The sequence below is a fragment of the Pollicipes pollicipes genome, unplaced genomic scaffold (assembly GCF_011947565.3).
Source record: "Pollicipes pollicipes isolate AB1234 unplaced genomic scaffold, Ppol_2.1 Scaffold_7231;HRSCAF=8579_pilon_pilon_pilon, whole genome shotgun sequence".
Lineage (NCBI taxonomy): Eukaryota > Metazoa > Arthropoda > Thecostraca > Pollicipedomorpha > Pollicipedidae > Pollicipes > Pollicipes pollicipes.
This window is the reverse complement of record NW_023597034.1, coordinates 27,222,640-27,245,251: the sequence shown is the minus strand read 5'-3', so window position 1 is coordinate 27,245,251 and position 22,612 is coordinate 27,222,640. Positions and strand designations below refer to the sequence as shown.

Sequence of the window (22,612 nt, the reverse complement as noted above, 5' to 3'; positions counted from 1 at the left end):
TGCCAACTCGCCAGCGATGCGTGAGCCGACGGAAGCGAGGAGCCGGTCCAAGTCGTCGGCATTTTCTATGCGTAGGTCCTCAGTGGCACCCATACCGCCCTTCGCTGACTGGAAAGCGAAGTTCTTAATGCCTCGCCAGAAACCATCACGATCGGTGAGTATGACAAGGAGCGACGCCTCGACCTCGCGAACAGCCTTTCATACTGTTCCGTAGGGTCGGTGAGGCTGATAAGTTTTTTCGATTCGAGATTCGTGCCATGCTTGGCACACGTTATCTAGCTGCCACATTAGGCGTCGAAAGTCCGGGCTGCTCCCGCGCCATGGACAGTGGCAACGACGACAATGAAATGCGGTTTAAGGGGGGGGGGGGGGCAATGCTCGTCCCCCCACTCCACCAACACCATATAAACTCGGTCACTTTCTGCTCCACTTCGTCATTTTTTTTCTGCAGGCGTCTTAAAGTCCGCCTGCAGAAAATGTCGAGGCAGAACGCATCCCAGTCTACCTTGCCGCATGGAATGCATGGTAACAGGCACTGGACGACAGCGGGTGCGACTGAATGCCGCTGACCACTCCCAATGATACTCCCACCGGCTCCTAAAATGATTGACTCATTTTGATGGCTGTATCCACTAGCTGCCTGTCTGTTGATTTCAGCCGGGTATCTTGGTTTGAAATTGTAAGTTTGGTCGTTTCTACTCAAGTGCATTTTTGCCCAGGTTTTGTCCTACTCACTGTAATCTGTTTGTATGCACCTACGATCAATTACGTCATCACCATACCGGCATCAATGGCTCAAAGCTGTTATCTTACATTTCCGGTGGATATTACCTCTTGACCACTTTGACAGAAGTCTCGTGATGCGGTTTTACGTGGAGTCGCAGGAGAACCCCCCACAGCCTGCAAACATCACGAATCCTAATTTAATAGGCCGAGAAAGGCTGCCGCAGGAGTGACATTCTTGGCGCATAATAACAGACAAGGCGGGACCAAGGCTATCTAACGGGCGGGACTGCTGGCGATGTACTTGGGTTAGTGGCACGTGTAATTTGATTGCATATTAAAGCTAAGTGCATCCAGCTAATATGACTTGGTAATAATTGAGAAAACGTCACTCACTCACAATGTTATAGAAATGCCTATGGAGATATCTCAGTTGTGGCACATGACTCACGCATTGAGATAGAAATGTGGGAGGGGCTCTGTGTGAGCTGTGAATCAGACTGCATGAAATAATTTTGCGGATCATGTCCAGCATAGCAGCGGCAGCATCCAGGAGCAGCATCGCAAAAATTGTTGTATTTATGCTGTAAATCAAGGCACCTTGTCTCAAGGTTTGGTGCACAGTTTTCCTTTAATTTCAGTGTGCAGGGAGCCAAGGTTTCCTGGAATTATGTTTTGCAGGCATAGTTTCAGGCAACTGTGCTTTGCAAGCATTTGGAATCCCATGACATCTTGAAGGTGTGATAAAATGTGGGCTGGTAGGGTTTGGTGCACACTAGCGGGTGGTTTACAGATCAATGTCATAGATTTGTGATGCTGTGGATGTGATTTTTTTGCAGACCAGGCTGTGGGCTGTTGCTGTGACAAAGTATGTTATGTATATATATATATATATATATATATATATATATATATATATATACATATGTCAAACACTGTGAAGCAATGAAGGTGATCAGAATTAATAGCACATCAAACCTACTGCATAACACAAAACACTTCACATGTGGAAACATATGGTCACATAGATCAACAAACATGCCTGAAACTGTCATGTCTGAAAACATTGGGTACATACCATATATGTATATATATATATATATATATTATATATATATATATATATATATATATATATATATATATATGTTGCTGTGACAAAGTATGTTATGTATATATATATATATATATATATATATATATATATATATACATATGTCAAACACTGTGAAGCAATATATATATATATATATATATATATATATATATATACATATATGGTATGTACCCAATGTTTTCAGACATGACAGTTTCAGGCATGTTGTTGATCTATGTGACCATATTGTTTCCACATGTGAAGTGTTTTGTGTTATGCAGTAGGTTTGATGTGCTATTAATTCTGATCACCTTCATTGCTTCACAGTGTTTGACAATGCTTCACATAACTGCTGGTCTGTGGATCTTGCCAGGTGGACTTCTGCTTCCAGTTCATTTGTTGTGAACACCCAAGCATGGCACAGCCCATGGATGACATGAAGTGAGTACCTTAGTAGCTAATAGCTGTAGATATGCATGCATAAAGGTTTACAGTTTGAGGAGATTTAGGAGCTGCATGGGAACATCAGTTTGATTGGTGTGGCAGTGTTTGCTCTCAGTGGTGAGCTGCTCATGGCACTCTGCCACCACCAGGTTCCAGCACTACCTATCAGGAGGCTGGACAGTTGCTTGGACCTGACAATCGAGCAGCAATCAGCACTGTTTTTAGGTCACTGCCTCTTGCTTTGTGTTGTGTTGTTATTTCTAAATTATTTGCATTGAGTGGTGTTACTTTCTGGTGTAAATTACTGTAACTTACTATCTATGTAAATTACTTTCTGTTTAATTCCACTTGATTTAATGAACTGCTATTTGGTTGTGGATGCTCACTATTGTCATTAGCCTCTGTCAAGCAGTTATACTCAATTTGAGAATAAGGTATTGAACTTGCTCCAGTTTGTGCCTTTCTCTTTCCTGTCAGTGGAGTGCTGAGGCTGTGCTACAGTGGACAAGCATTCGTACCTACCTACCTAACCTACCTAACCTAACATACCTAACCCTGCTGCTAGTAAGTATAATATCATGGCTGATGGCAGAAATTTGCATCAGTTAAAGGTAGAATGTGTTGGCTGTAATGAACTCTGTGTGTGATCATTTCACAACTGTACCATTTGGGAGACTAAGCTGATAGACATGGCATGATTGACATCCTCCCCGTGTCTGCAGCTTAAAAGGCAACCGCATTAGAGTTTCTGGCATAGCTTTAAAGTGTTACTGAGAGAAATGCTGTTACCTGACAGGTGACCAATTAAGCACATTCTGGGAGGCTTATATGATCTATAATAGTCAGGTCAGTGGGTTCTGTCATAATCAGCAAAGGCCAAAGATCTCTCTGTCTGTATATGCAGTAATTGGAAATTTTCTTTCTTGTTCTGGGTTGCTTTGGTGGAGAAGATATACTGGTTTTACTTTGCCAGTCATTGTCACTCACTATGTAAGGTCAATCCAGATCACCTCAGAGGTCATGTAAGGTTATCTTATAAGCATTGCATCATAGTTATTTGTAATTTGTGTATGTTAAGCCTCACTAAGCCCTAACTAAAACATCTCCTGGCAAATGTCCTCTGTTTATCACATGAATTGGGAAAGCCAGAAGCACATATGATGAAGTGACCTGGTGATCTAGCATGGTGTGACTTGACCCTTGATCTTGCAATTTTACTATATGATTGTCATATCAAGATCTTGATATTAGTCAGGCAGTTGAAACTGGCTTAGGGATGCAGGTAATTCCCATCTATCTATATGTCATGCACATGTTCATGTTTTGATAGGGTATCAGGATGGCAGGGCTGCATGTGTTGTTTGGTTCTTAGTTGGAAATGATATGAGCTTCATACTTTCCAGGATGGCAGGATGACATGCTGCATATATTGTTTGGTTCTTGGCTGGAAGTACTGCATGCTTCATACTGTCCTGGGTTTTGGCTAGAAGTAATTCAAGCTTCATACTTTTCAGGATCCATGTGGTCACATACAATGTGGCAACACTCTTTCCAAACATGAGGACCAACCTCACTGGACTTCTTGGTCTGGAGGACAACACAAAGCAGGCATCCCATCCAGACATCTATGTTGTTGGGTAAGTGCACCAGTACAGCTTTGCTGTTCCTCAGGTCATGACAGTGAAGCCACTAGTGCATTTATGTGTTGATGAAAAAATGATTTGCTGCTTTGAATATGATCAAAAGCTTAATAAGGTGGCTCATTCTGCTGGCGCTGTTTTGCAGATGTCAAGAAGTGAAGTCACAGCCACAGAACTACGTGTATGACACACTTTTTGACGATCCATGGTCGACGCTGTTCAAGTAAGTCCCCCAAATTTGTTTGTCACATGCTGTACTTTGTTGTACAATGGGAGCACACAGCATATCCATCTCCCTGTAAGATGCCTCGTGTGGTGCGGCACGAGCGAAGCGATGACAGAGGTTACAGCTGTCAGCTGTGTAGATCACACCAAACACCAAGCTAAGGAAGCCAGCCAACGTCGGCCACCGACACTGGCAGATGCCGTCACCCCGTCGAAATCCTGCCTCGTGAGAACTACGATGGCGTGTTTTCCAGACGTGTAATTGGATACGAGATATTTTGTAGGTCCAAGTTGATTAGGGAACATAACTGTCAGCTAACCATATCGCTTTAAACCCGTCCACAGTTTGGCCGCGGACTTCGCTTGCAGATTTCCACAGCAGCTATCAGCTGTTACAGCCAATGGGTACCACATTCAAGCCGCAGCTCCGCAAAACGCTGGCAAAAGAGTTCAACGGTATTACCTCTTGGCCGCAACAGCTGAAGTGTACAGAACCGCAGCAGATTCTGGAGTCGTCAGGTGTTGCAGACTAGAGAGGCAGTACTTTTGAGGTCTTAAGTCCACACCACCGGACCGCAGAATCTGCTCACTTAGTTCTAACAACAGGTTACATTCCTCCTCCAACACTCCATCAACCATAGGCAACTAGTCCAGCATGTCTGGCCGGTCGCTCCTGGTAATTAGGTTACACTGTTTTTCTTACACGAGCTCAGGTCGAAAGGTGGGCACCTTGACAGTGTCTTCTATTCCGAGCTGGCGCGGCAAGTGCAGTTGGAAACTGGAGCTGGCACGAATGTAATGGACGTGCTGGCCGACCACCGCCTGAGCCTGGCGCGCTGGACCGGTCCCTGGTCTGGGCCTGGAACCGGTGGCCGCGCCGCCCGCCTGCCCGCCCGCCGTCTGACCGGCCGGTGTCGGCCGCTGGCAGGCTGACGCTGGCGCCGCGGGGCTACGTCAAGCTGCGCACCATCCGGCTGCAGGGTATCGTGCTGTCCGTGTACGTGCTGCGCCGGCACGTGGTGCACGTGAGGGAGGTCGAGGACAAGTACGTCCGGCTCGGATTCGGCGGGATGTGGGTGAGTCCTGTCGTCGTCTAGCGGGGATGGTGGCTGCGAAGGCAGGTAGGCTTGCTCGATAGGCAGGTTACTTTACTTTTGCTGGAGCTCGAGGACTGTGAGCTTACATGGACCTGGCGGAGGATGTCGAAGCAATTCACGTTCATTCTGTAGGTCTCCGATGTAGCTCAATTAAGCGGTGCCAGGTGGGACTGAGAGTGTGGTGTTTGGGTCCGGACAGCAAGCGGCAGCCAGCGGCAGACTGCGCGCCGTCGCCGGTGTCACGGCGCCGCCTGGTGCCGTGTGCGTGCTGCCCTGATGGCCGTACGCGCGCGGCCGGCAGGGCAACAAGGGCGCGGTGGCGCTGCGCCTCTCGCTGAACGGCGTCAGCCTGTGCCTGGTCAACTGTCACCTGGCGGCGCACGACCACCTGCTGGCCGAGCGCATCCAGAACTACACCGACATCCTCAGCCAGGCCAACTTCCAGCACCCGGCCACGCCCAAGCTGCTGTACCACGAGTGAGCCCGCCCGCTGCCCGGCCAGCCGGCGGGGCCGGGGACGGGACGGCGTCGGCCGGCCGGTGGTTCGCTGTTAGGTACTCCGATTTTGCGGCTGGTGCGAACCCGGTGGTTTTTGGTGTGATGGGTAGGACAAGAACAACATCGTGCTTTGCGAAAAGTAGCTTTCTTGAACTCTTGATCAGCTAGGATGCTGTTTGTCTCGAACCCCTGCAGTGTGGGCGCAGACGTTGCCTGCTTGGTGAAACACGCGCAGTGTACGCAGAGTGTATGGTCGTTTAAGCACGCTGCAGAGCCGTCGCACAAGTCCGCACAATACACGCAGCGAAAGTCCAGTCACGCAGCACGCAGAGGAAACCGTCTACAAGGCGGCTTCTTCCAATGCGTGCACATGGACACGAATCCTTTTGACTTCAGTCCTATGCTGTATCCATCCTATGCCGCCCAATCCTTTCCTATCACGCATGCATATGACGGCCGTCACTGCTGGAGGTGATGATGCGCCATGTCGGGCCCAGGTGCAGCCTCCGCCCAGACAATTTTCCCTGTGACGCCGTGCTGCGGGCCTCTGCTCGCACTGCGCCCGGTCAGGCCAGAGGCCTGTTCTCACATGTCCCATCGTGCGACGGCCGACAGCTACCTCATCTGGCTGGGCGACATGAACTTCCGACTGTCGAGCGGCGAGGGCGGCGCGCCCGACGACGAGGCGGCGCGCCGGCTGGCCGATGAGCACCAGCTGACACCGCTGCTCGAGCTGGATCAGCTGCGCTGGGCGCGCCGCACCTGGCAACGCCTTCTCAGAGCTGAGCGAGCCCACGCTCACCTTCAAGCCCACCTACAAGCTGGTGCCGGGCCGGCGCGGCCTGTACGCCACCAGGTGAGCGGCAGTCGCGGCGCGGGGCGCTCTGGCCGCGGCAGGCGGCTGAGACTGCAGCCTGGCCCTGACTCCCTCCGGCGGCAGCCGCGGTCTTCCTGGCACGCTTGCAATGCTGGGCAGTGCTGGACGAGAGGAAAGTCGTGTGCTTGTGTCGTCAGACTCACTGGGTGTTCGGTAAAAAGCGTGGGCTGTGGTGTAACATGGCTGCGGTGTGGTGTTTGTTCGGGCTTGCTTGTTCTTGTCTGCCGATTGTCTCGATGGTGGCCGAGTCCGGCCGCTGTTGCGCGCTCTGCTGTTTACTCTGGCTGCTGTGGTGCGACTGGCGCTCTGTCGTCTGATGATTGACCGAGACCGGCGCTGTTGCGCGCTCTGCCGGTTGCTCTGGCTGCTGTGGTGCGGCTGGCGCTCTGTCGTCTGATACGTGACGCCGCCCATCGGCCACAGCCGCCGGCCGGCCTGGACCGACCGCATCCTGTACAAGGTCAACGCGGACGTGTACGAGGAGACACGCCTGACGATGGAGCCACTCAGCTACCAGAGCCACCCCGAGTACACGGTGTCCGACCACCAGCCGGTCTCCGCCGAGTTCCGCGTCAAGGTGAGCTGACGGTGCCGCGGAAGGTCTCTGGCGGGCTGATCATCGGTGAGCTGACGTAGTGGCACAGTGTCCGACCAAGCCCGTCTCTGTCCAGATGAGATAACCATAGCGCACAGTGTCCGATAGTTGATCTGTCCGTGCCGAGTTGAACATCGAAGTGAGCTGACGGAAGCACACAGCGTCTGGCCAGCCACCTGTCTCCACCCATGTAATTATCGGTTTGGGTATATTGGAGTTGACAATGCCTTAGCCCCGTGGTCGGCGCCTGTGGGGCCCGGGCCGGTGATGCGCCCTTCAGGATCACTCCTGTAGCAGCAGTGTGTGTGCGGTGCTGCAGGTGTTCTCTGGCCGGCCGCTGCCTTGCGTGGAGTTCCTGCCCATCTCTATGTGGCTGGTGGGCTCCGACTGCGTGGCCAAGTACCGGTGCGACCGCGCCCTGGAGATCTCCGCCTGGGACTGGATCGCCCTCTTCAGGGTGAGAGCCCCGCGCCGTCCACGCTCGCGGTCCGTCGCGTGACGGTCGGTGCCGATCGCCAGTCGCGTCCTCGGAGCGCTGCGGCGCCCGCCGCGAGTCCGGCGGGTGGTGCCCGGTGCGGCTAGCGCCGTGCGCCTCCGCGGCGCCGCGTCCCACCGGCTGTTGCGTGCGGTGCCTCCCACGTATCCAGCTTCCGCCTGCCGCTAGCGCGCCTCGCGGATGACCGCGGCTGGGGAGAGTTCGTGAACACTGCCCCTGAACGTCCGGAAGTACTTCGCTGCGGACCCCAAACAGGTAAACCTTGAAACTAAAACGTAGTCGCGTGAGCTAAAGGCTCCGTGGTGGGCTGTAGGGTGTCGGTTGTTTGGCCCTCATCGTGAGGTTGGAAAGGGGCCGGCTCTCGGGCTGCTGAACTCACGTGCTGTAACTTCCCCAAACTGCCAGCGGTGGCTGTGTAGGCCTGCTGACGGATTTGTTGTCGGGTTGTCGGTGTGTTTGATGGGATCTTCACGAGTTCCCGCCGACCCTCTGCCCAATTATTAGCCGAATTTCCTCTCGACCGTCTGCCGCAATTATTAGCCGATTCATGATCTCCACGGCATGCAGCAGATCTGATGCTGCGGTTGACTTCAGCGCTTAAAATCGAGATACACACGAACCGATGTCCGGGGAGCTGTGTATTTTTTGCCGTCGTCGGATGGAGCTCATTAGCTTCTGTAAAAGAATAGACATCACAGCATCAGACAAACTTGCAGATGGACTGTCTGGACCGACAACCACCATCCATGAGGTAAATGGTAATGTGTCACGTTGCAACGGTTGGGTCTCGTTCGTGCTGTGTCTTCACCATGTAGGCGCTGTGTACCAGAACGATTATAAAACGCTCCTGGTCCTTACCATGTGGATCGTGTATTTTGTGTATGGAATATGCAGTATGCAGCCCCGCAACGGTTCAAAAATACACCCGCGTGTTCCCAGGGCTAGCCGGCAGGCTAGAGAAAATTGATGGGATAACAAAAAAAAAAACAAAAAAAAAACAGAAGAATGCGCTTTTGAGGTTCTCCCTCTCTCGCGCCGCTGGGGTTCAAGTGTTTGTAACAGGTATGTGTAGATTTCGGATCAAGCCACGCGGGTGTCTCAAATGGGAAGGGACGTGCGCATGTTGTGCGGCGTGACGCACGTGTGTCACTCATAATTTGAGACCCCTGCACCACTCGCACCGCAACGTGTCCACTAGCTGACACTGGGCTTTCTCGCACACAGCGTGCGTCGGGGTCTCTCTAGCTTTGTGGCGACGGTTCAGTGCTCTTCATATCGTACAGCGTGATGCAAAAGCTTGTGAGGGATGATGTTTTTTTATCTCCAGTCGGTCGCGTATCAAGAATTGGCAGCGTTTTCCACGTAGCCACTCAAATGTTCGGCGGTTGGCCTTTACACCTGGTTAATCCCCATGGCATGTGTTCGGTTGCGTTCATTGTATTTTCGGTGCCGTGCGCTAGTTTTGAGGTTCACCTGTATTATGGACAGAGCTTTTTGCACTGACCGTGAACCCCCACCTGGAGATGCACCGCCAGGGGCGACGTCTCTCCGATAGACGGGACCGCGGAGGAATGCTTTGCGTACCGCGCAACGGTCCATGTCCACTACAGGCGTTGTGATCGCCTGGGCCGCCCACAGCTGGCCTTTGCATGGGCACCGATCGGAAAGACGGCGCTCGCATGCTGTGACTCAACCCCTGTGGCAGTAGATCAAGAGTGATGCACGTTTTCCCTGGGCCACGGGTGGGACAGATGTGCTCAAGGTTGCCCAGCCATCGGATGGTCCGCCTGCGGCAGCGGGCGCACATTTCACGGTCGACGGCACGGATCCCTCCGGCATTCAATGGCCCGGCGCTGTCCGGTTGTCCTGACGTCTCGCGTTATTCTACATATTGATGACTCCTGATATGTTGTCTCCGACGAAGTCATCAGTTGTAACGCAGCTGCTGTTAAGGAATGAGTTGGGCATAAGAACTGCAATGAACACGACATGGTTTCTGTGTAATGGGTCGCGACGAAATACATCTGCACATAGCTCAGTGTTATGTGCCCGTTTGTCGTGGAGGAAAACTAAAAATAGGAAATCACCAGTTGCATTCTATGAAAAAGTCTGAAGCTACACCATCCGCCATTTGCGAAGGCGTTCCATTCGTCGTGCCGTGGTGTTTCACCGTCGGGTAGTGTATCTAGGAGGGATAATGATGACACGCGAAACGTCAACATGCCTACTTAAAAAGACTACGCCTGCTTTGCTTTCTCGGGGCTTTGCGACGTCGTACTATGTGAGGGTGGGATAGGCGAGTTTTTTTTCGGAGAACGGAGCGTCCGTCTCGATGGACCAGTTGGTTAGAGCGCCTGCCTTCCGACCCACCCACCTGGGGAGGGGTGGGCTCGAGTCGCTTTAGGCGCTCGCTGCTTGACAGTGTGGCCAGCGGTCGGTGGCAGTAGCTGCGCTATGGGTCAGGTGACGTCAGAGGCCAGGGCGGAACTTTCCGAGATTTGCGGCACGTTGGACTTTCGCCGCCGAGTTCTCCAAATTCTCTCCAAATTCTCCAAAATTCTCCAAATTCTGCCGTTGACCTGGAGTTGCGCGATCGGATGATAGGGGTCAGGGTTCACACAACACGCACTGCTTAACGTGACCTCTGATTCAGGTGATCGATCTATTCAGAAGGTTTGGATTAAATTTAAAGAAACGGGTGTACGATGTTCACTCCACGCCTCATACTTGGTCGGAGCGGCCACATTCTCCGCTATCTCGGCCTTTGTCTCGGGTTCTCACCGGGTACCGACTGCAGGTGTCTGGTTGAGGCGGGTTTGTTGCCAGCCTGTGTGATTGTTATGCTGAGCCCTGCACCGCCGGAATGTCGGCGGCGTGCGCGGAGCCTCGGCGGCGCAGCTGACCGGCGCCCGGTGGACGGCGCCGCCCGGCCGCGCCCAGCTGCCCAGCACGATGACGCGTCGGGGGCACGGCCCCTGGGCCGACACGCTTCCGAGCCGACCGCACGACCGTCCCGGCTGCTCCCGACCGGCGGCACGGGGCTCTCCTCGCAGGTGACGCTGCTGCTGCGCGGCGTTGGGGTTTTCTGGAGCGGAGCCGCGCTGCGGTGCCGGACGGCTCGGGTGCGGTCGTCCGCCGCGTGACACTCTCCGTGGTAACCGCGTGCCGGGCTTCACTCCTGTGTCATTCGGCCGCCCGGGCACGACTCGCCATGGGAAGGGCACACTTCCGCGGCCCCCGTCCCCGGCTGCCACATTGACTCATTGCTGCCACATGTCAAGGACGAGGCAGAACTCAGTGGAAAAGTATACGGGGTGCCGTGCATCGACTACGGCGCGCAGAGGCGGCAGCGCATCTACATTTCTGTGCTGGCATGCGGACCTAGACTCGCTCTCGAAATCTCCATGCGCAAAAACAACAGCTCATAGCGGCTGGCTACCTTCACGACACATCATTGTCAACTTCACGCTCCATATGTATGATGCCCAAATAGAGCAGGTCTGTCTGAACGCTGTAGTGCCCCTCCGCCTTCGCTTGCACGTGGCATCTTTCATTGAGCGTGTCCTTGGCGACCTGCGGGCGCCTTGAGCGCCGCGCCGCACGAGAGGACTCCAGTGAGTCCCTGGGGCGTCCTTCATTGAGCGTGCCCTTGGCGACCTGCGAGCTCCTTGAGCGCTGCGCCACACGAGAAGACTCCAGTGAGTCCCTGGGGCGTCCTTCATTGAGCGTGTCCTTGGCGACCTGCGAGCGCCTTGAGCGCCACGCCGCACGAGAGGACCCCAGTGAGTCCCCGGGGCGGCCTGTGGAGGCAACCCGTGGTGCTCCTCGCTGGCACGGCTGTCCTGCTGTGTCGGCGCGCTTCCATGGTGGCCCCCACACGCTGCGATATCGTTGCCGAGTCAAGATGCCATCATCCCGCTGTGAAAACATGATTCCACCGTGACGCCCCCCCCCCCCTGTCCTCAGTTTGTTGACGAGGTGCCGAAGGGGTGACATCATCCCGGTGTGATGATCTGCATTTAGTGTGGTCTGCTCGCACGATCACGAGATCGTGCGAGACGTCCTGTTGTGGGGGCCGACGTAGTTGTCAGATTATCTTCGCCGTTATATTGTCACCGTTATTAGTTATATTCGTTGGCGGCCGGCAAGGACGAGCGCGGCATATTCATAATCGGTACTTGGGACCGCTAGGACATAGCCGGCAGGTACAGAGCATGAGCGGATTGAAGTCCTCTTTGGCGAGGCCGTTTTTCCTTCGTAATACATACGGCTCAGGAATGCATGATCCCGGTGAGAGCGAGACGCTGCCTTGTGTGATGACGAGCGCGTTGTGTCTGTCGACAGGCGAACTTTGCCAGCCTGGACGAGTACATATCCTACATATGGGCGCCGCGCACCACGTCGTCCCCCAATTCGGACCACTACGTGGCCGTCTTTCCGGAGGACAGTGTCACCGTGCCAGGTAAGCGTGCTTTCGAGCGAGGCCATTCAAGATTACATCAGTATGAGTCTTCCAGCCTCGCATGCATGCGGTTCCGTGGCGATGTTGATGCATGCACAGCGGGATGCCTTCCGACTGATTTAGCGCTGTCGGTGAACTTCAAATTGGTCAGTTGTTGCCGGTGATCGAGAGGCAGTAAGAACGCTGAAAACGCAAGTTATTCTGTTTTTTTTCTCTGCTGCAAGCAGTTGTCCCTGATTCCGTGATGCCCATGACCACGCGAGATTGAATCAGCAAGCGTAATGACCATTGCATGGGCGCGTCTCCGATCCTTCCGCTGCCAACCAGTCACCTCGGCCGGCACCATGACCTATGTTTGGGTCAGGGGTCTGCCGTCCCCGGCCAGTCAGCGGTCGGTGGCCGCTATGCCCGCGGCCTTGCCCGCCGCCTCGGCCCCGCCGGCAGCAGGCCGCCGCCGGACCGGCCGCCCCTCGCCTGCCGTCGAGCTGGCCGGGGCGGGCGGGTCTGAGCCGGCCAATGCTGTGGTTGACCGGAGGGGTGGGGTAGGGGCGACCCTGGCTCCGTGCCGTCCGGCCGGCGCCGGCGCCGGACGGGCGGCGCGACCTTCTCCCCACCTGACTCACGGCTCGGCGATGCTTCACGGCGCCGTGGGACCGCCATCTTGCCGGGCTTGTCCGTGTTCTGGCCGCCGCTCAGCGCGCGGTAAAGCTTAGCCTCGCATCGCGAACCCCCCGAGCCCCGTCTGAAGTCAGGCGAAACGCCGGCGGCACCCAGGGCGCGTGCTGTGTACCCTGCGCGTCGGCTTTATGCGCCGCCGCTTCCCGGCGCAATGGCCGCTGCCCTGGTTGAACCCGGCTCTCGCGTCGGGTGTATGCTAGAGCCCAGGGATACACGACTAGCCCTTTGATGATTTACAGGACGCTTAGGCAACTGACCAGCCAGCAGTTAGTGGACAGAGTCGCCTTCTGTGGCGTCCCTCGTGATCTCTGGTCTACTCATGTGAGGTGCTACAAAGAACGTTCGTGCGTAGTTGTGTTTTAAGGCTGGGCGTTTGGCGCGGTTGCGTTTGTGTTCGCTATTGCAGTCTGCGGATCGTGTTGTGTGATGCTGAAGTCACTGGAGGTGGCTGACCGTCTGCCGCAGCCCAGCTCTGCCGTCTCAGGCGCAGTCCGACCGTCCCTTGCAGGCAGTTACGTGCTGGTGTACTTCGGTCGGAACGGCCGCGGCGTGTACGGCATCAGCGAGCCGTTCGCAGTTCAGTACAGTCACACCGCGCGGCTGGCGGCGCTGGCCATCGGCAGGACCACGCGCGCCGAGCGGGCGCCGCTGCTGGCCGCCGACGAGGCGCCCCTGCTGGCCGCCGATCCTGTCGAGCAGCGACCCCTGCTGGCGGACGATCCTGTCGAGCAGCGGCCTCCGCTCGTCGCCGATCCTGTCGAGCAGCGGCCCCCGCTGGCCGCGGACCCTGTCGAGTCCCCGCTGGCTGGCGACCTTGCCAGGCGGGGGCCCGCGTCGGGTGGAGTGCCGCCGGCGGGCGGTGCCGACCTGGGCGCCTGCGCCGCGGTGGAGAGTCCTCCGACGACGACCGGCCCTCTGGCGGATGGCGTCCGTTTGGGGGAGGAGCGCGCCGCCGCGGCCAGCGCCGGTCCCGCCGCCGCCGCCTCAGACCTCGACGCTCTGACGAGGTAGGGCAGAGCGCGAGCTGTCTGGACCACTCGGCTGCGATACATACCAGAGACCTGCCGCGGCCAGCGCCGGTCCCGCCGCCGCCGCTTCAGACCCCGACGCTCTGACGAGGTAGGGCAGAGCGCGAGCTCTGTCTGGACCACTCGGCTGCGGTACACACCAGAGACCTGCCGCGGCCAGCGCCGGTCCCGCCGCCGCCGCTTCAGATCCCGACGCTCTGACTAGGTAGGGCAGGGCGCGAGCTCTGTCTGGACCACTCGGCTGCGGTACACAACAGGGACCTGCCGGGACCAGGCAGCTTGGTGTCGAGCCGTGGTGGTGAGCAGGCCCGGGCTGCTCATGTGTCGCGTGCAGTCGAATGCCTAGCTTCATGCGCCAGCGTCGGCTGTTTGCCGACATTGGTGGCGGTAGATTTTATACGGCGCTTAAAGCCGGGCGGGGTGATTGCTTAGCGTGCGTTCCACATCTCCCGTGCCTTGGTCGCGTGGGTGGATCGGATGTCGTGATTTTGGTGGCAGCCATGAAATCATGCGCGAATGTTTTCCTAGCTGACTGGGGATTGCGTAGATGTGCCTTGCCCTACGCGGTTTGTATCACGCCAGGCTTCCCGCGAATGGTGTTCTATTTATTAACTCGTTTTAGTTCGTATTCGTGGCAGTTAATTGCGTGTCAGGCGTCGAACGTAACAGGTTCAGCGAACGAATCTGGAGAATATTTGAGCTACTGGAGAACGGCCGCTAGTTTGGCGTACCGGGCTGTGCCCCGTCCCCTGCAATGTATCGCCCCCGAGAACTTAGCAGATCTAGTCATGGTGCTGGAGTGGTTGCCGATGTCCCTAGTGCCTGGTTTGTCGGATAACCTTGAGAAAATATGCTGATTTTTTCGGGCCGGTTGTGTCAGATCAGCGTCAAAACAAAGCTGCCTTTTAGCGCCGGCGTTCAGGATGTTTGTCGGCGCGGCCAATGCGCCGTGCTGGCAGTGTAATCCGCGTGTTATACAGTACATATTCTACGCACCGCGCTGGAGAAATTAGGGCGATGTGGGAAGTTTGCCTCGAGTGTAGGAGGCGCGTGTTCGACCACGGCTGCGGGAGTCGCACGCCGACGCACGCTGCGCGTTTGACGCCACGGCGCGGCTTGAGGGGTGTTGCGCCAGGCTGCGTCGGGACGCCGTGGTGACCGTCGAGACGCGTGCGGCTCTGGGCCTTTCCCTGGACAGCGCTGGAAGCCTCGGGCCCCGGCGGGTGTGGTGCAGCCGGCCGCGAGGATGGCGCCGCGCGTCCAGCACGGGAACTAGCCGGCGAACGTCCCAGCAGACGGGCAGAGCCGGCGCTGTCTGCGGTTATGCAGAGCGCGGTCGGTGATGCGCGGACACCGCTGCCATCGGCCCGCCCGTCAGCCTGAGCCGATTGCGGTGCGGCGGCGGCGGGTGTGGCGATGGTCGTTCGTTTCAACCGCCGTCAGCGCCTGTCTGGCGGGGAAGCAACCCCCGCGACTCCCGCGCGCAGGCGTCAGTGGGAGGCCCGGGCCGGACGGACCTCAGACCCGCACAGACCGTGGCTGACCAGCTGGAGATCACTGGACCGCAGTTACCACGGGCTGTAGTCTGGCACACCCGTGTGCGATGTTGAGGGCGCGGTACAGCGCGCTGGACTGAGCTTCGCCGGCACGTGCTGTTGGGGTGCTGCGCGCATGGGTGCTCGTGTTTCGTGTTCGGGGTGTGCTTATATTACCGACGTACCTCTTGCCTACTCGTGCATCTGTTGCTCAGTATCACAGTGCGACACGTGGCCCGTCCTGTGTGGGTTACTTCTATTCAGTTGGTTCTCATGTTCTCGCTTCCGTGACAGCCTCAACATCTTTGACGTGCTCTGACCGAGATTTCGTGATCCGTACAAGTTTTACCCTCGCACGCGGCCGGTTGGTCGGACATCAGACGATCACCGGCTCGCACTCAACACGGAGTCGGGTCGTGTGGGACTCAGGTCTGGCTGAGAGTTGGAAAATGGTCATTTAACTGGCATGGCGCATACCTTGTCTCATTTTCAGGTCGCCAATACATGATTCCGTACCATGCCGCTGTTTGACATTTGCCGGGCATATATGGCCATGGACGAACGGTCTCCAGACCTGTGCGCTCGTGATCAGCATTTTTTAACAGGATGACATCACTCACCGCATTCATCGCAATTCATTTTGCATCATTCCTGGAGCTCATGACCCAGTCATGCTCCGTTGAGCCGGGTCGCCCCCTTGCGCGGCGCGGGCCGGCCGGGCCCGCACCTGCCGCCGCGGATTCCCCCGGCATTCTCGCCGCGCCGCCGGCATTGCTGGTGTGCGGAGCGCCGCGGGCCGCGGGCCGCGCCGTCGGACCTCGGATGCCGATGAGACGGCGGCGGGCGTCCGGCGTCCCCGCCGCGCGCCGGCCCGCCGTCACCGTCGGCGCCCTCTGATGCCGACTGTCGGGCGGCTGTGGCCGGCTGCAGCTGCGGGCCGGCGGCGACGAGACGCACGTGCAGCTATCTGACTGAAATCGTTCGTGCTGGAGCCAGCTGTTTCGAGTTGCATCACCTAGGACGTCTGCTTTGGCCGCGCCGTCCGCTGTTCCACAACACGTCTGGGCCGTGCTCCCGTGGCCGGTGCTGGCCGCGTCGCTGTTCCACAACACGTCTGGGCCGTGCTCCCGTGGCCGGTGCTGGCCGCGTCGTCCGCTGTTCCACAACACGTCTGAGCCGTGCTCCCGTGGCCGGTGCTGGCACCATGCGGCCTTGCTCTGGCCCGTGTGGGCCTGACGCCGTGCCCGTCACGGATAACGGGAATAAAGGTTATCCGCGCAGAACGGATACGGCGCAGGGGCGGTGAAGGATTGGGCACATGTTCTGGTGATAGTCCCGCATGCTGCGTGAAGAGGACGAGTGGACCGGCTGGGTAGGGCACGGCATGTGGGTAGAAATAAGCGTGCGATTGTGTGTTGCTTCGGCAGGTGGGTATGTGGGAATGGGCTCGGCTTTTTGCTTCGCTTCTCACTTTTTGCTTCGCTTCTCACTTTTTGTTTACGTTCTGATAGCGTCACCAGTTGATTTCAGTGCGATGACCACCCGAAGTCAGTCCAACGAGCCGTTATTTTCTCAAAATACATTTATTCATCCTGTCCGAACATCGAAATCCTCTTGCGGTTGTGAGTTCTCTGCATCCGAGCCTGCCTCCGCTTCAGCGAAATTGGCTCTGACCCCGGCTCACCGCGCGGAATGCCTACCGGGATCGGTATGCTCTCAGTCCACGGCGTGTATCTCAGGTTTGACTAAACATAGATGCGAGCATGGTCGACGTACTCCGTTTTTAGTTAAGCGGGCAATGCTCAGTTCTGGAATTAGTGCGAATGCGCTGCCAACTTGGAGTCAGTTCGATCCACCCACTTGGCCTGGGAAAAGGTGCTGCACTCGTCATCCAGGAGTATTGGGCGTGAATCCCAAAGTAGTGCGTTCTTTAGTCCGATTGATACGGTGGTGTTAATTGGCAGCATGCCAACGAGGTCATCCCAGCCGTTGTGGCCGTGCTGTTGCTTTGCACGATGCATAATACCCTCCACTGTTTTGTCTGGAGACAGGATGGAAGGTGAACCCTATCCGTTGGAGAGAGTGCTCTACAATTGTATGGGGTTTGGACAAATAAAGCCGTCTTGAAGATTATTCGGTACAGTTTACAGCCCTGCCCTTTTGAAGACCAAAAACTTTCTTGTTTTTAGCCACATGCCCGTGAAGAGGTAGACTGTTTCGTGCGGACTATTTAAGAGTTACCCGGATATTTATGACGCAATAATAACGTCATTCAAATCTTGCCATTCATAATAGCCATGCAGGGTTCAAGGTCATTCAACATAACTGTCGAGTTGGCTGCATCTGGCGTTCGTGAGGACGATTTCCAGATATAACGGTCGTCAATTGGCTGTCAGCTAATGTTTTGCAAGCTATGGAAGATTCCAACACGACTTAAGTTTTGTGCTACATAACGCCATAATCGATCATGTGAATACAAGTCAACATCTTGAACTCAGGGACTAATATGCCAGAACACCACAAGAAGCGGGCAAAACACGACCACGTAACGATATTTGGCTTAGCGAACACTTCCACCCCGTGCTGCCACCCCTCGGGATTGCAGAACTACGAGTGAGCGCAGCCATACAAACCATCTATCTCGCAATCAAACAATGACATATTGAGGAGCATACTTACCAAAAAGAGAACCTCTGTTGTCTAGAGCAGCCCGTTTCACTTAAGAACATACCGATGGTCGTCAGTGAGTTTATTTCATCATATCTGATGCCTGCTTCAAAGTCCTCATGTTTTAATGTACTTTACCATTTTTAAACATTGTTATATATATTTTATTTATTATTATCATCGTTATTTTTATTATATTTACCTCATTCACTTTAAGCTGGGCAGCTCAGCTCGGGACCAGGCGCAAAATACGCACGGCACGCTTCGCGCACCGGTAAGCAAAACCCAAATGCATCCATGGGAGCTGTTCAGTATTGAGGTGAAAAGCTAAAATTTCAGGTAAATTAGATCGCTGTCTAAATTTTTTGAACGCAGTTGGGTTACTTGTACCGCACTTGTACTTGTACTTGTACTTGTACTTGAACATTCGATTCAGCATTCAGGTTGACCATGCATTGTTGATAAGAATTAAGTCCATCTCTGCCACAAGTCGCCAAGCTCGAAAATGCTAATGACGGTAACGCTCGTTTTGCCTGATATAATAAAGAAAGGATTTCAGCTCCTGGCTTTTAAGGCTGCGCGTTGAGAGTTCTAATGTTCAGTCAACAACCGCCAGTGTACCAGGAGGTACTGGTTAAGCGACGTTGTTATGCTGAATAATGCTTATATTGACGGCACTTAACATGCTTGTTATTTTGCATCACAGCATTGTTTAGTCAGTACCTTCAGGTATATTGAAGATGGTAAGCTCATCACCATAACTTTCAACTCATAACACTTGTTTGTGGGCAAGCATTGATGATTTAAGCCGTTTGACTCAATACAGACCATGGGATACCCCAATTGTGTGGATCATTGGGTCTACCATGGCTCCAAAGTTTGCTTCGATTCTGTATTTCCTGCGTGCATTCCGAATTGTCCTGGCAATCAACCAAAGCCTCCGCCGTTCTCGTAGTACTTACTTGCCTTTATGTAAGCCCAGTCATGCTGTTGCGGGGATATTTCGATTTTGCGCCACCATCAGGACGTCCTCATTCCTGTGCTGGCGTCCGAGTATCTTCAGTACCACAATGTCATCTGGGCATGCTGAGCCCTCACTAAGATCAGAACATTGCTGGTCCCCCGCTGGTGTCGAGGCATTGTTAGCCCCCTCGGCTGATATCGTCATTCGCTGAGTGTCATATAATACTACAGGGATCTTCAGTCCGGTGCTGACATTGTGACATGCTCAGTCCCGTGCCGACGTTGTGACATGCCCAGTCCCGTCCCATGGCGTCGCAGTGTCCTTAGATATTGGCAATTCCTAATCCTAGCTCAGTTATTTTTTTCTGTTCATGCAATATATAATGGCAATTTAGATCGGTCAAATATGATTAAATAATGTTGGTAATAATTGGTATGCATGTCCGTGACATTGCCACTGCGTCTTGCAGATGTCGTGCTGCTCTGCCGGAGACAATAGTGCATTGTCTCAAAGACGAGTGGGAGGGCGGTCGCGTTCGTTGAGTGCCTTAAGGTAATGCTGTATACCACGGGCCACGCAAGAGTTTGCAATGAAGGAACCAACTAAAAGAGAAAATCACTGGAAACGCAGGTCAGCGCACCGCAGGCATGCAAAATCCTGGCATGCGTAAAGCATCATAACGTCTTCTCAACTTAGTCAGTTTTGCTGGTTGACCTCAAATTCTGTATTGCCAACGTGTCTTCACGTGCGTTATCACTTCGCACACCTGTTGGTCCTGATAGCTCGGTTGGCCTGACCGTCTGCGTGCCCATTCACTCATCCGTGGCGCGGCGGGTTCGGGTCCCTGCAGGCGTTCGCTGCATGTCCCGGGCTGGGGTGGCCTGCGGCCGTTAGCGGCGGCCGCGCTAAAGGTCAGGTGCAGCGGCCGGGCTAAAGGTCAGGTGAAGTCCATGGGCAGGACGGACCGTACCGAGAATTGCGGCTTGTGTCGCGAAATTCTGCCGTTGAATTGGAATGTCGCGATCGCTTAGCAGAGTCAGGCCGCACGAACAAGCACTATTCAGCGCTGGCACTGATCCCAGAAATCCGGCTGATCAATACGCTCGGAGTAAGTCTAAGACATCTTCATGCGTGTTGTAGATTGCATAAGGGGGTAGTGTCGCACATTGTGACTGGGCGCTTCGAACTAGCCCAGTCGCCAGTGTTCCAGCCGAGGCAAACGAGCTACCGTTAGTTCTGGACGCCGGATGCCCAGCTCCCTCCACACATTGAAGGTCGCACGGTTTGAGGCGCATCCGGCCTTTCAGAGCATTCTTTCAGAGCACCTGACAGGCCGAACGATCGCCCCTGAGCCCATCTGTAAACGAGTCAGCAGAGTCTGCAGGACGCAGACATAAGTGTAAGTGAATAGACTGAGGCTGCTAAGGCTGCTGAAGAGCTTTATTTCGAGGCTCTTCTTCGAATGTGCACCTGGTACCAGACGTAAACACGTGTATCCTTGATGGATCGAAATCTGAAAGAGGCTCAGATTGTGGTATTGCTTGTGGCAGCTGGACGGGATCTTTTCTGTTGTCCCATCATTGTTCAATTTTTACGGCTGAACTGTGGGTCATCTGTAAGGCGTTGGCTTGCGCGGAGGGTCGCCGAGACCGTGTTTTTTTCTAACTGCCGGGCTCCCTAAGCAGCGTTTGAACTATCAAACATCTGAAAGCTGGCCATGACCTGGTGGATAACATCTTACGGCAGGTGGGTCGCGTAACTGTGTGGGGCTCCAGCTTTGATACGCCTTATTCAGGCCTGACGAATCAGCCCCTAGAGGGCTGTCACGCATAGGCCGAATAAACGAAGATCGCTTGACAAAATAGTGGGCTCGAAATGACCGCTGTTGCTGACGTATCCCTAAAACCCAAATGCCTACATCATCGGTAGGTACGACGTAGCCACGGTAGCCCACTACGTGCGCACGCCCCTGCTGCGCACTGGCGCACCCTCTCATTGGAATGTGTGTACTTTACAAGACGCTTACACACTATTGCCGCCCTTGCTATGGGTGTTGGTAAATAGTGCATGGTGACCTCAGGATGATGTGAGATCCTTTGTACGTCACTCAAACTAGCCGTTAATACACCAACTGGCGCTGTCGCTGCCTTGTGAGTCTTTCGCCGCGTTCAGCAACAAAAGTACGTCGGTGTTATGAGTGGAAATACGGCATATAATCCGTGCGTGACTGGTAGCGGTCAGTCGGCCAGTCATGGACGCAAACTGGTGAAATGTCTGCCACTTGATAGCCGGAAAATACGAGGCGATTGCACGGAAGCTAAGAACACATACTCCGATCTTGCTGCTTATGATCCTCCTGGTGTTTTTTATGGATGCCATGTGGCTGGATGTATGAGCGGAGAACAAACTTAGATCGTCAAAATGAGTTAACTGCTGAAGCGATCAAAGCCAATAGATCGCGTGCGGGGCCATGCTGATTTGAAAGAAGCGGCTTAAGTACACAGCCGCTTGTAATGGATGAGAATTCCAATTGATGTCTGACGGTGAACTCCCATTGACCGGAAAATGGCAAGAATTGGTAATCGCCCTTATTTTTGTGAGGTGTGCGCATAAAAGTTGTGGTATCTCCTGCTTTGCATGATGTATTCCATCTTACGAGCTGTTTATTTTCGTGCTCTAGCACATCTGCAGTTTTATTTTTGGCATGACTGCTTTTGAATCCATAGTGTCTTTTGTTAAATATTTTGGTCCGCTCCCGCCTGGCCGCAGCGGATAGGACAGGACAGCTGTGACCGTACCGCCCGGCGCTGATTGGCCGAGAAGCCGTAAGGCTAGGGTGGAACCCCAGTGACCATGTCACCACCCGCCGTGACTCGTGAGTCAGTGCCAGCCCGCCACCCCGCCGCGGCTTGCAGAACAGCCACCGCCTCTTCAGACCTGCCTAAAACCGGTCTCCTTGTGCAGGGTGCCTGTGTTATGCATCAGGGAAAGGGATTCGAATGGCTTGCCATACTGCACTCCCTTTGTGTTGCAGTAGATTAACAATGCAGCCGGTCCGAGACGTATTCAGACTGCACCTTCGTGTGGGCAGGAAAGATGTCCGGACTGAGTCACTTGCAAAGCCAATGTCAATGTTGCATCGGAGTTCAATGTCAGTCAGCCACGAGGTCGCGCCAGCGGCGGGCGCGGTACCGACTGTATAATATCACGAGGAATGCAACTTTTTTGTAAATAGCTGCTTAATGATGACAACGCTGATCTCCTGGGCATGCTTATGAGATTTCCGCATTCCATGCAACTCATTACCATGCCGATTTTTTGCGCGACCAGACGTCCGCATCGGTACGACAACTGCCACAGCAGCACTGGCTTCATGCGCACTGAGTTCAGCCGTGCGTGATTTGTCGACTGCTGGGAGAATGCGTATCGAGTGTTGTCGCTAGATGCCTCCTGTTCTATTTTAACCCCCGACTTTCTGCCCGCCAGCGTTAATTTTTCCCCAAACCGCGCCAATGACAATGACCGGCGGATGGGTGAGTGATGCAGTTCCAGTGCTGTGCGGCGAGCGAGCGGTTTGCGTCCAGTGT

General features: G+C 54.7%; 1 protein-coding gene across 1 annotated transcript; it reads left to right on the top strand.

Annotated features, from left to right (window-relative positions):
* Nucleotides 1–2,208: 2,208 nt before the first annotated feature.
* On the top strand, nt 2,209–14,060 carry LOC119109930 (phosphatidylinositol 4,5-bisphosphate 5-phosphatase A-like). The gene is given in 12 exon segments (XM_037233676.1): nt 2,209–2,260; nt 3,778–3,900; nt 4,049–4,126; nt 5,057–5,204; nt 5,527–5,702; nt 6,339–6,482; nt 6,484–6,579; nt 7,024–7,177; nt 7,515–7,652; nt 12,036–12,153; nt 13,340–13,473; nt 14,046–14,060. Coding segments are annotated over 12 exon segments (1,350 nt in total). The 5' UTR covers nt 2,209–2,234.
* Nucleotides 14,061–22,612: the final 8,552 nt, after the last annotated feature.